Source organism: Buteo buteo, chromosome 26, assembly GCF_964188355.1.
Source record: "Buteo buteo chromosome 26, bButBut1.hap1.1, whole genome shotgun sequence".
NCBI lineage: Eukaryota > Metazoa > Chordata > Aves > Accipitriformes > Accipitridae > Buteo > Buteo buteo.
Window position 1 is genome coordinate 2,516,575 of NC_134196.1, and position 13,602 is coordinate 2,530,176.

At 39.4% G+C, this 13,602-nt stretch overlaps 1 protein-coding gene across 2 annotated transcripts in view; it reads left to right on the forward strand.

Annotated features, from left to right (window-relative positions):
* Positions 1–13,602, forward strand: part of ANKS1B (ankyrin repeat and sterile alpha motif domain containing 1B) — a 422,725-nt gene that overhangs the window by 202,873 nt on the left and 206,250 nt on the right. For both annotated transcript variants that reach the window (XM_075058028.1, XM_075058030.1), the window contains exons 13-14: positions 499–1,082; positions 2,758–2,830. In XM_075058028.1, the coding sequence (XP_074914129.1) occupies positions 499–1,082; positions 2,758–2,830 (657 nt within the window). The remainder of the gene's footprint in view (positions 1–498; positions 1,083–2,757; positions 2,831–13,602) is intronic.

The following is a 13,602-nucleotide window of genomic DNA, read 5'->3' on the forward strand; positions in this document are numbered from 1 at the left end:
TAGAGACTGTCAGTAAAAAAGCATCATAGTGTAAATTCACTATTATTATAATGACTATAAAAAGAAAAGTTACTAACAATACTCCTGGCAATACTGGTTCTTCATGTGTTTTACTACCTACAAACTAACTAGCTAATTCATCATAGTAAACTGTGTAATTTGTACACATTTCAACTCAATAACAAATTAAGAGACACCATCAAGTTGATGGAATAGCAATGACCTATTTTATTTTATAGATTTGTTTTTTCCTGGAATTTATGTGTAGCACTGAGTGTTTTCGGCTGTTTTTCAACCAGTCAGGATAAAATAGTCAAGTTTAGGGACAGAATTGTTTTTTAAGAGACTAATAAATCAATTCATGGCATAAGTGTCTTTTGTTTCTGTACAGAAGAAAGAACCAAGCAGCATACCAAAGTCATTTTGCGGAGAGTAAGGGTTTTGCTGTTTGTGGTATTTTATCGCCCTGGTTTTTTACAAGGTACTCTCTCATTTCAGAGTGTCTTTGCCAGGGAGAAACGTCCACCGAAAGTGAGCTTCCTGAAGGACACCCCGCTGAACAGTTTGCAGGTTTACTTCATGGATCATCACCTGTGTGTGACCCACCTGAAAATCCACTCCAGCTGTACAGCAAAGCGAACCGGTGCGGTGGTCCGCTGGAGAAAAGCGTTTTGAGCAAGGGCACAGCACAGCAGATACAGCTACGGAAAGAAAGCAACGCTGATCCTCCTGTTAAGAAAAAAAAACCACCAGTTGTAAACAGAACCATATTTCATACTAAAACTAAACCAGTCGAAAATCATACGCTGGTTGGCACATCGGCAAGGATAAGTGAACAGTGGGTTATTACCGCTGGGGGATTTGTGGAGCGAGCCTGCACGCTTGGGAGAATACGGTCATTACCAAAGACGTTGCTTGAAATGCACTTGTGCAAAAATGTTTCGAAATCTGATTCTAATCTTATCACCCATCCACCAAATGACAAAAAAGCAAGAAGCAACTGGAGTGAACCCACACCAAACCAACAGTGCTCCAAAGGGAATTCAGAGAGAACACCTTCCTTTACATCAGAATGGGAAGAAGTAAGTTTTGTTCATTTTTAAGTACAAGCGAACATATGGTGTTGTGAAAAATGCTGTTATTGTTTTCAGTTTCAGACATAAAATAAAAAGTGAATCTTCCACACTGCAAATCCTCAGAGAATATGTCATAGTGTAATGCATGGTAGTTTGACAGCTGGCACAAAATGCCATGCATTTCTGTTCAAAATGCTGCACACTTAATGAAGTCTATTGTTTCCATAGTGAATGAAGTTAACCAGAAGTAATTCTACAATTTGTTGTGACATTGAAATTATCTTCTACTAAAGCCCTAGCTACTGACACTAATAAAATTGGTAAAATTGTAGTAGCTATGCCCATTATTTACATATTTGCTAATTATTTCCCACTATGGCGATGCCTGCCAGCAAGAGATAAAAGGGCAGGAATGGAGAGTCTAAGATTTGTAGGTTGATTATGCATTCTACAAACCCTCCCTATCTAACATATATTCTCTAACTGGTATGTAGCCTGTGTACAGAATGCTCGGCATATACCTGACTAGTGTGTGAAGTGGGAATGCACTTATAGCTACAATGTATTTGGGACTATTAAAAGAAATGTCCACACTGAGTTTGTAGTACACTTGCTTGCTCATACAAGAGACTTTATTTTAGTTTTAGAACTAGATTTAAAATAATTTTTAGACACCTTATTTTTAATTTTTTTTTCTCCTCTGCTAAATTTCAAGAACGTAAATGATTCTTCATAGACACAAAAGTTCCCATCTTACTGAGGTAAATTAAGAGTGGGAAATGTTTAGATCTTTACTGCTATTACAGAGAAGCAAGAATTTCCCTTTAAAACAACTGCTATGGGGAAATGTATATATCACCAGAGTGCTACTTTATTTCAGAAAGAGCCCAGAGCTTGTTTGTGTGATTGGTTATTTTTGTAGGAAATGGTTTCCAGCTTATCTAAATGTTGGGTTTGATAGGGCATCCTAAGGTAGTTGTTGTTGTAAAGGAGTTACTTTCTCAGTGGAAAGATGCTTAAGATCAGGTTTTAATCTCAATAACTTGGATATATTGTTATGAAATATTGATACCAGTCAGGTCCAAGTTTGCCTTTTTAGGGGGACATCAAGGTTTGATCTTAAGAGTAAGAAAAATGTAGTTTATTTAAAAAAAAAAGTTATGAATTTTAAATCTGCAGATGCTGACGTAATTCCCAGATTTTCTTCTGTCACCAGTGACTAATACATAGTTTTTAAAAAGGAGACAGTTTTCCTAATAGTCCTAATATTAAGCTCAGTAAAACCTGGTTTTCTGTGTTTGCATCCTTAGACAACACCAGCCTTTTGATTCACTTTTTGTTTTGTCCTGTTCTTATGGCAAATAAAATAGGTATAATAGTGTTGACATAGCTTAAATGGACCTCTAGTGGTTATACCTAGATGACCAGAGTTGTCAGTATGAAAGGAACTGTACTGTAGAAAAAGAAATACTAGTCTCAAGCTTTAGCTTTTATTAGCATAGAAATGTTGCAAAATAAAAATCAGTGGAGAAATTAATTGTCTACCTTTTGATTTCTGCACTTTGCAGTTTTGATTGTTGTTTTCCTAATGAGAGTAATAATGCCATAAATTTATGCATGCAAAACTAAAATAAACAAAGATGGGGCCCATCAATTGTTTTCACTGTTCTCTCTTTTGTAGATTGATAAAATCATGAGTTCAATAGATGCTGGAATTAATACTGGACTGGGGGAGATGAATGATCACACTACAAGTAAGGAAAAACAACTATTGTTTAATTTTGACTTAAATGTCTATAGGGAAACTGTGGATAAGATATTTCTAACTAACCCACTGTGTTGAAATAATTTGTAGGTATTTGAATAACCATGAACAGAATCAATGTTGTTTACTGTTAGAGATGCATTAGGCCCAGTATCCTGGAGCTGTTACTTTAAATAGCATATTGGAGTCATTAATGTTGTTTTGAAATCTTACCAGAAAAAATATTCCATTAATGTCTTTGTACTGAAGCCTTTCTACTAGGGGGATATTTTTCAATCTTTTTTAGCTGAGTTTTTGTTTGGAATGATGGGACCCTGAGTATATTCAATAGCTACTGACACCTTTTAAAGCATTATATTATCTAATGCTGCTTTGAGCAAATATTTGGCACAAGGCTGAAAATGTTGCTGACAGCCAGTGACTGGTGTTAGCAATGATGGGAAAATTTGCAAACCTCCCCTACCATGGTGAATTCTAAGAACTCTAAGTCATGACTAGCCTCTTGGTTTGTCAGCATAAACCTGTGCAACTGTGCTAGTAAGAATTTTGGAAGTATTTTGCTATGTCTTCTTCCTAACACGTGGAAGGAAAACTGAGTTGTATGTCCAAATAATTTGGTCTTGGGGCAAAGCTATGTCAACTCACCTGCACTGATACATCCCTGCTAGCAATTGCATGCAGTTACTTGGGTTTATGTATTGGGCAGGAGACTATGTACCTTATCGCTTAAAATTTAAAAAGAAAAGTATTTTAACAACCGTCCATTTCACAGAGCATTGTACCTGTACAGGACAAAACTGTGTCTTACCAATTAGAGTTGACACAGCTATTTTAACAGTAGCTGGACAGTGAGAAGAGAATCTAGGAAAAAGAGAAAATAACTGCTGTGAATACAAATATAATTGCAGATCAAAAAAGCAGATTCCGATTATTTTTTTCTATAGGAGTAAGGGGCAATATTATGGAAAGTGCTAGGCATGTTGTCCTGGCAGGCTACTTTTTTTCTTTCTGAAACTTGCAGTGTTGAAAAGGAGAATTACTCATAGAGAAGCTCTAGGTTAGGAGATAGTTAATAATCTCTGAAGATATTGTAAGTAATTCAGGATTTGCTGCTTCCTATTTTTTGTCATGGTAGTTGTACTGGGTCTGGCTGAGATGGAGTTAATTTTCCCCACAGCAGCCCTCCTAGTGCCGTGCTCTGTAGTGGTAGCTAGAAAGGTGTTGGTAACACACCAGCGTTTTGGCTACTCGCGCAGCATCAAGGCTGCCTCTCCAACATTCCCCCTCACCAGCAGGCTGGGGGTGGGCAAGATTTTGGGAGGGGACACAGCCGGGACAGCTGACCCAAGCTGACCAAAGGGATAATCCAGACCATAGGACATCTGCTCAGCAATAAAAGCTAAGGGAAAGGAGGGGGGGGGGGGGGGCATTTGTTATTATGACATTTGTCTCCTGGAGCAACCACTGTGTACACTGGAGCCCTACTTCCCGGGAAGTGGCTGCACATCACCTGCTGATGGGAAGTAGAGAGTAAATATTTTGTTTTCCTTTGGTTCCACACGTGGCCTTTGCTTTTGCTTTATTAAACTGCCTTTATCTTGACCCACGAGGGGGTTTCTTTTTCCCCCATCTCATTTTCTCCGCTCCCCATCCTGCTGAGGAAGGGAGTGATAGAGCGGCTTGGTGGGCATCTGCTGTCCAGCCAGGGTCAACCCCCCAGAGTCCTTTTTGGTGCCCAATGGAGGGCTCCAGGAATTTGAGATAAGGAGAGTAATTGGGAGAGGTAACAGGCAAAACATGGACTGAACAATGTTAGAGATTGGGATGATTGTGGGGAATTTCGATTGTTGTAATTGTGGTGAAGGGACGAGGGGTGGATTGTGTGTAAACTGTCCACTTTCATTCGGTGCTGGAATGACATTTTGATTTTGGTGTGGGAATCTTTTTTTCTGGTGATGTGAGTGAAGTTTGTGAAGATTGTGTGACGAATGTGGATTTTAATGACAATTCTTAAATATGTGATTCACAGAGGGGAGGAGTGGAATGTATTGGGTTTGCATGGCAAGGTTTTGGTATCGGGAGGGGCACAGGGGTGGCTTCTGTGAGAAGCTGCTAGAAGATTCCCCTGTGTCTGATAGAGCCAATGCCAGCTGGCTACAAGTCGGACCCGCCGCTGACCAAGGCCAAGCCCATCAGCGGTGGTGGTAGTGCTTCTGGAGAGCATGGTTAAGAAGGGGGAATAGCTGCTGTGGAACAGAAACTGCAGCCAGGAGAGAAGAATGAGAACATTCTGCAGCCCCCCAGGTCAGTGAAGAAGGAGGGGAGGAGATGCTCCAGGTGCCAGAGCAGAGATTCCCCTGCAGCCCGCGGGGAAGACCACGGTGAGGCAGGCTGTCCCCCTGCAGCCCAGGGAGGTCCACGGGGGAGCAGATGCCCTGTGGCCCCGTGGAGAGAGGAGCCCACGCTGGAGCAGGTTTTCTGGCAGGACTTGTGACCCCGTGGGGGACCCGCGCTGGAGCAGGCTGTGCCTGAAGGACTGCAGCCCGTGGGAAGGACTCACACGGGAGCAGCTTGGGAAGAACTGCAGCCCATGGGAAGGACTCACGAGAATTCAGGAGTGATGTTAAGCCGGGGAAGGAGGGAGGGGTGGGGGGAAGGTGTTTTAAGGTTTGGGTTTATTTCTCCTTCTTCTACTCTGATTTAATTGGTAGTAAATTAAACTAATTTGCCCAGGTCAAGTCTGTTTTGCCCGTGACAGTAACTGGTGAGTGATCTCTCCCTGTCCTTATCTCGACTCATGGGCCTTTCATTATATTTTCTCTCCCCTGTCCAGCTGAGGGGGGAGCGATAGAGCAGCTTCGGTGGGCACCTGAATCCAGGCAGAGCCAACCCACCGCAGTAGTACACAGGCACCAAATGCAACATAAGGCATCCATTAAGGCGCACAGCCAGTAAGAGCTATGAAAAGGAGACAAAAGCAAGTGTCCATGTGCAAATTTGCATAACTTAGTGATGTATAAGCACTACTCTTTCCCTTCCTGTGACTGATCACTGCTTTGCTTTTTCTACTTTTTTCTTTTAAGATCAGAAAATATCTCAAACTCTTGTCATCAGCCATTTTGTGGCTTCTGCATGCATTATTTTTCTTGGCATTCAAATGTGGCATTTGGTTCTTCAGCTCTTTCAGTTGGCAGGAGATCCACTCTTTTCTTCACTTCTTCTTTTCCCAGAGGGGACTCTGAGTCCCAACTTTTTTTCTATTCGTTGTGCAGCTTCCTGCAAACCAACACTTTTATGTCAATTCTTAATGGTCTTTAGCTAGTTTAGAACGATAATCTGATTTTGCTCTTAATGAAGAAATCAAGCTCTGTACTGTTAATCAAAATACAACTACTTTTCTTTAAATTAAGTCAGTTTTGCTGTACATACAGACTGGACTAAAGACGTTTCTTTCTGCTATAGAGCTGGTGTATATGCAGGTTCACATGTATGTTTTCCACTTTTCATTCCTTTATGCCTTTTCCAGGTTCAGTCACAGATCAGGCAGCAAAGGGAACTATTACAATATCAAATGCATTAAATGCATTAGACCAAACATGTTATATTTCAAGTATATTCTTATTGTTTTATTAACAAAATAATAGCGTTATCAAGCAGAAAATAAGGAGACTTTATTTCTCACCATTAGACTGGAGTAACCAATCAAGTGGAGACTTGTTGCAGTGATATTTATATACTTAACAACAGGTTAAGATTTTAGCTTGTGTTAATTACCACTTATTAACTACCACAAGGCAATACACAAGTTTTTCTCTACTGATAATACAACCTAAGAGATTTTTTGATAGGTCTTTGGCCCCAGTGAAGGGGTTGCCTTGAAGTTTTCTGCAGCAAATCAACTTTTTGTGTGTGTGCTTCTTCTATTTAAGCTCCTATAGTTTATTGGCAAGAAGCGTCTCAGGTGCCTCGGCGTTCCTCAGAGGTGCCTCGCGTATCCCCTCTCTATGTGTTTTACTTAGGGTTTTATCTGTCCAAGCGTTGGAGTACTGAGGACCTAAATTCCATCCCAGAACTTCTCGTTCACATTCTCTCTTCCCCTTCCTGGCTCTGTGCCAAGCATAACACAGCCAAATGTAAAGATCTGGCTTTTGCTTAGGAATAAAAATTAAGTAGTATGGTATCAAGTAATATCATTTTGAAATACTTTGTCAGTTTATATATAAATATGAGTTTTGTTAGTTTTAATTGAATATATGTGTAAAAAAGATTATCCAGTACAGATTAAAAATAATGTATTTAATGTTCAGAGTGTACAAGTCAAAGAGACTTCTCTTAGGGTTGAACTGAAAAAATCTAGATTATTGAGCAGTATATTCAGGAAACTTCACTTTTCTTGCCTAATAACTTTTTAGCAAACAGTCAAATTTCTGCTAATACTGAAGACCAAATGTAGCTTGATATGGAATCCTTCATTTCAGTATTTACTTAGTCTTGTACTTCATATAATACTTCTGTGTTTTTATGAACTGTTAGTAAAAACAAAAATATTTTAAATTCAAGCATGAATATTCTTAATCTACCAGGCATGAAGAGCTTTTTATACTACATAGTATCTCATGCTCAGTGAAAAATATTTGAGAGGAAATATATCATATGCTGATAATTCAATAGCTATATTTAAAATTAGACAATGATGACATCTTGTGATGAAATCCTTGAATGGATTTACAGGAACTTTGGCCTATATTTTCCTACTGGTGAAATCTGGAAAGACTTCTTTTAGATCTCCAGGGGAATCTCTTAAAAAGCAATTAGAGGAGCAGTGAAAGGAGAGAATCAACACCGGCTGAGTATGGTTGTGAGGACTTCATCCGCAGCATACATTCAGAAACAAAAAAATTAAAGCAGAGCTTTGAGTTTGGTAGCAGTACAGGTACTGGAGGAGTAAACTTGAAACTACAGAGAGGAAGATGGCTGCCAATGTTCTCTGAGGGCATGTAGCATTCAACATCTGAATAGCTTATTGCTGAAATCCAAAGCAGGAGTGCTGACCAGGGAGCAAGTAAGAACTAATCTCAATGATAAAAAAAAAAAAACAAACAAACCACCAAAAAACCCCAACAACAACAAAAAAAACCCACAAAAACCCCAAATCAAACAAAAAAAAAGCCAAAACAACACCACCACCACCACCCCCCTCCACACTAGCCCACAGAGTACAAAACCTCTGTTACCAAGAGGAAATAAAAGATGGTGCTGGCCAGTGACCTTCTGCTCAAGGTGATGTGGAGACTTCTGCACCACTTAGCTGGTGTGTTTCTTCACAAGATTCCAAATTTGCCAGGTTGCAAAGGATTCTACCGATCACTGGTGTGTGATAAAGAATACTAATGATACTGCCAAGAATGATCCTAAGCAAATCAAAAGCTCTTATAAGGCTCTGTGGCAGTGGATAAAGAGGTTGAAGATTCAAGAGACATTATTTTCTCTCCTCTCACGTCCAAGTCAAGCATCAGTCAGATACACCCTAAATATAACTACATGGCTTCTATTCTGAGAGAAGAGAACTTTAAGTTAAGAACCATGTGGCAAGGACAAAAATCTTCATCTTAAATAATGCAAATTGGACGTAGGTCTAACCTCTGAGAAAGACAGGATTATTTAAAACAGAATTAAAGAAGTGACTAGACAAAGAGTCATGGGTCAGTTTGCCAGGTATCTTAACTGTTTGTATGCTAATGGTAGAAGAAAGAGGAGTAGAGAAGAATTAACAGAAGAATTAATGAGGAATAGACAAGAATTAATTGAAGATTATGACAAAATTGGCATTGTAGAGAATTTATCATATATATTACGCCAGTAGTCCAGTCATACAGAGGACATAACTTCTTCAGGAAGAAGGGAAGAAGGGAGGAAATGTTGGCTTGTATTTCAAATATATAATGGTTGCTTTGAGTTCAGATCTCGAAAATAGGATTAGTTAGAGCTGTTAAACATCTGTTGGTGTCCAGGAAAGCAGAAAAGAACATGGTTGTTCTTGGTATGTATCCAAAGTCATTGGACTTGATAGTAATGGGAGATTTTAGTTACCACAGCACTTGTTGGGAAAGAAATTACAGTGACAGACTGCCCAGGAAAAAAAGTCTCAAGAAGGTAGATGTCAATAAATTCAGAGAATTTATTTTAAAAACTCTTTAGGGTGCAAGTTAAAGAGAAATCTGTGGGTTCTTGTTGCTGTTTAGGCCCAGCTGGCAACTAAGCACCACCCCCGGTGGGATGGGGAGGAGAACTGGAAGAAAAAGGTAAAAACTCATGGGTTGAGACAAGGACAGTTTAATAGGACAACACAAGGAGAATAATATTAATAACAGTAATACTAATGAAAGAATATGTAAAGCGAGTGAGGCATGATGCAATTGCTCACCACCCGGAACCCGATGCTCAGCCTGTTCCCAAGCTGCGATGCCTCCTCCTTCTCCGACCGGCTCCCCCAGTCTGTGTACTGAGCGTGAGGTCGTGTGGTGTATGGAATATCCCCTTGACCAGTTTGGTCAGCTGTCCTGGCTGTGTCCCCTCCCAGCTTCTTGTGAAAATTAACTCTATCAGCTGAAGCCAGGACAGTTCTTCAACAAAACACTACTAAAGGCCATAGTGCAAGCTTCACCAATGTGAAGAAAAGAAACTGTAAAAGACCAGCTTGACTAAATTGTCATCTTTTCTTTCGCCTTAGACATAATGAGGAGAATTTCTCTATTTATGAAGCATGGTAGAATAACACATGCATGTAGAGACAAGTCAGAAGTGCCAAAGCACTCAGTGAGATGCAACTAGCAAGAGAAATGAAGATTTAATATAAAATAATTATATTAGTACATTAATAGGGAGAAGAAGAACAATGAAATCTTTGGCAACTAAGAGAGGTACTGCAGGAAAGGAAAAGCTGCTCACAGTAGGTGCAGAGAAGGCAAAAACCGTACAATGACTTTCTATCACACGTGTTTACTGAAAAGGTCATTGGTGAGCATGTGACGTGCCCAGCTAATCCTAGGGTGAGAACCTCAATTGTAGATAAGGAAAGAACAGGTTATATAGGTTAGGTATCTTAAAATTGATTTAATGAACTTCATTTTGTGTTATATACCTGTCTGAAAAACTTAGATCTGTTAGTGGGTTTCTGTGAGAATTCTTGCAGAATGGATGAGGTACCAGCAGACTAAAAGAGAATGATGTAAAACTTATCTTTAAAAGGGGAAAGTAAGGAGAATGTGGGGAATTATTTTCAGTTCATGGAAAAGTCACTGGACAGATAAACTACTTAAAGTAGCTAGGAAATAGCAAAGAAGTAAGTAAGAGACAACATGGATTTGCCAAGAGCAAACCTATCAAAGCAATCTAATTCCCTGCTGGGAGCAGATAGCAGAATTTGTAGGTAAGGAAGGAGCAGTAGATGGCCAGTATTTGGACTTCAGTTAAGGTTTTGACATTGTCTCATATTTTTCTTGTAAGCAAGTTAAGGAAACGTGGGCTTGATGAAAATAATGGTAGGTCAGACAGATGAATCTTATTCTTAATGTCTAAATTCAGACTTCTGCAGTGTAGGCTGCATTGAGTACGTCTGAGCCACTAATACTGAGTTAGATAAGCCAGCACTTCTTCGGTATTGTTCATCATATCTAAATGTCTGAAGCATGGGAAATGGCACTACAAGTATCTATAAAGAGAGCCTAGAGGATCTCCTCAGACGTAGCTGTCTAAAACTAGCTGAAATGAATCTCATCCTCTTCTCCCCAGGACAAAATTATAAAGACAATGTAGTGAAGCATCCAAATAAATTATTAGGGAGATTATAACCTCTGTTACCTTCAGCAGAGTCTTAAAGACTTCTGGATATTTGCCAGAATTAAAAAAAAAATAATTAAAAAATGGTTGGGGTATAACTGACCTTGGCTGACCTTGTGTCCCTTGAGGGGACACATTTGAACGGATTAGGTCACTGTTTTCAGTCCCTCAGTCTATTTTGTAATGATTCTGTGACCACTGTGATAACATGATTTAGATGGAACCTGTCTACAAGGTAAAGCAAAAAGAAGAAACACTTCAATTTCATATTTTCTTTGCCTCATTATAAACAATTTTTTCTACAATAAAAAGCCTTTCAAGGCATGCATAGCAGTATTTCTGTGTTAGTTGGAGTTCAGTAGCTGTTCGGAGGTGTGTGATTCAGAGTTTATTTACATTTGCAAGTCACTTGAAAGGGAATAATCAAGAAATTATCTACTTCAGAGAATTTTTTTTTTTTAACATGGGTAATGGATATCATATCATCATGATTAAAGCAAGAATTGTTTCAAGTTAGAGCAATGAAAATAATGACAAGGAAAATAATTGTTGAAGGTCATTCTGTATCAAAATAAACTACAGTCAGTTTAGGATTCTGCTGGGCTTTTGAGAGAACCACTTCTGTCAAATATGTTCTAGCACATGGAGGGTGATTTATGATTTTATAATTCTGCTCATCGTGAATCCTTTTGTTTGGATGCTATCCATAAAAGCACTATCCAGTTGCTGTGTGCACACAAGTGCACTGTGGTCAGGATTTCTCCGGTCAGCTGAGCATGTACCTACCCCCGAATGCCCTCATTGTTCCACCTAGAGGCATACAGGGTACAATTTACTGAATTATCTTCTGTTTCTTGATCTACAATTTTGGCTTTGAACATAATATACTGGCAAGCCTTTTTCTTACAGCTGAAATAAGCAAATTTCGTAGTACATTTAGCAAGTTTAGTTTTTACAAAGTTTATTTGTTGCCCTTTTGTGAACAGTGCTTTTCCTTATGCTTGGAGGTAATCCTAGCATCACATTCAGCATCTATATCTAAGCATCAATATCAAGGCTCCAAACTTTGCTCACTGAGGCTACCTGAGTGAGCGCCTTTCAAAGATTAATACTGCTTGTTACTGGAAGAGGCGTATGCAACAGAATTATACCAGACTAAAAAAATCACTTTGAACAGAGCTAGCAAATTTTCTAAAATATTTACTTTAGCAGTACGTATTATCACATCTACAACTTCAGAGAAACCCATGAGTTGGCTCTTCTAGAGCCACTTTAAAACCAGAAGGACTCTGGGACACTGACAGATATGCCTGAGTTCACTGCACGTGAACCATATCTCATTTGAAAGTAGCAGAGCTGCAGAGGGTTGTGCTCTGTTCAGAAGAAACCCTGCAACTACAGTTTGCATCAAGTTCTTCCGCAAGAAAGACTTTATTGCTTCTGGGTGTGCCCACTACAGATGCATGTTTCTAGTTCATGTAGTACATATTTAATGCCAGGGAATGATAGTAGTCATTGAACACTGTATTAGAGTGCATTTTGTAGTGTATTTTTTCTGATCTTTCATATCAGGATGAAAGTTGTAGGCAGTCATCATACAAAAGTTATTTTCTTTGTTTATTTCGCCTTCTCTACTGATATGACCAAGGCTATTGTCATCAATGACTCCTCCTTCACAGTGTGGGGAATATTGCAAGAAATTTTACTCTTCAGATTTGTGAGAGACGTGATTTTGAGCACAAAGGTTGGGCAAGTAAAGCAGACTAGGAAAAGATGGAATCAGGTGGGGCCACAGCCAGAAAAGCTGAACGAGAGGAGGGAGAGTTCCCGTTATGCCCTGTACAGCTGCAACACGTAATGGAAATTGCGCAGAACTTTGCCAGAAGCTACACGCTCAGTTTCTTCTCTTTCTTCCATCTGCTCCACTGCCACTACTCAGACATGAAGCCTTCATCTTCCCTAGTATGATTCTGCCTATAAAAGCTAAAATTTCACTCAGAAGTCAAACTTTCTTTCAGCAGATGAAACCTTGTTAGGCTGGTCCTTTTCTGTTTGCTGCCATATGGTTGCAGTTTTGGCGAAGTGGTCTTCCTCCAAAGCTGTTAATATCCTCCCTCCTCCAAGGGCAGAAAACAGATATAAGTACTTAATTAAGGCAGAATTTTAATTAGATATGTGTAGGCATGTTGGCATAAGGCAGTTTTCACAGTGGTAAGTTATATACTTGAAAGTATATACCTTAATTGTAATTTACTGTCTGTTTTGCAGCAGTTACTTCCCCTTTTAAATCTCTGTGTGGTTAAACTAAGCACTTTGATAAAGTGGATTTAATTCATAGATTTTAATAAAATGAGCCATGCACCCTCTCGCAAAGTGGGAGACATCTTAAGCTTACAGTTTCGAACCCACAACTCTAATTTTGCAGTAGCCAACCACAACAACCAGACTGTAAAATAAGGATAACATCACTTCCCTCCCAACTTCCACCTTCCCTTTGAAGCTGATAGGCTGTGCAAAAAGACCAAAATAATCTGTCGCATCATAAAGACGAAAAAAAAAAGAAAAGGCAGAGGGAACCTGACTCTAGCTGATAGAAGAGGGACATGATGAGAGGAGACAGCTCCAGCAGCTGGTCTCTGCTCCCAGTGCTGTTTGATGCCTCCTCAATTGGAAATGCATATGCAGTTTGAAATTTTTAAACTGCAAGTCTATGAACTCTTTACCATCAATTATAGGACTGCACTGTAGGGAACAGAGCCACGCATTTGGGGATGATTCTGCGCTTCCTTGTATATTATTAACAACTGCAAAGCGAATGTGGAATTTTAAGTTGCAATGGCAGAACTGCTGGGGGGAATTCGTGCAGCTAAAGTCAATATGAAATGTTACAGAAGGCTAAGGTGATTCTTGTTTCAGGCAAAC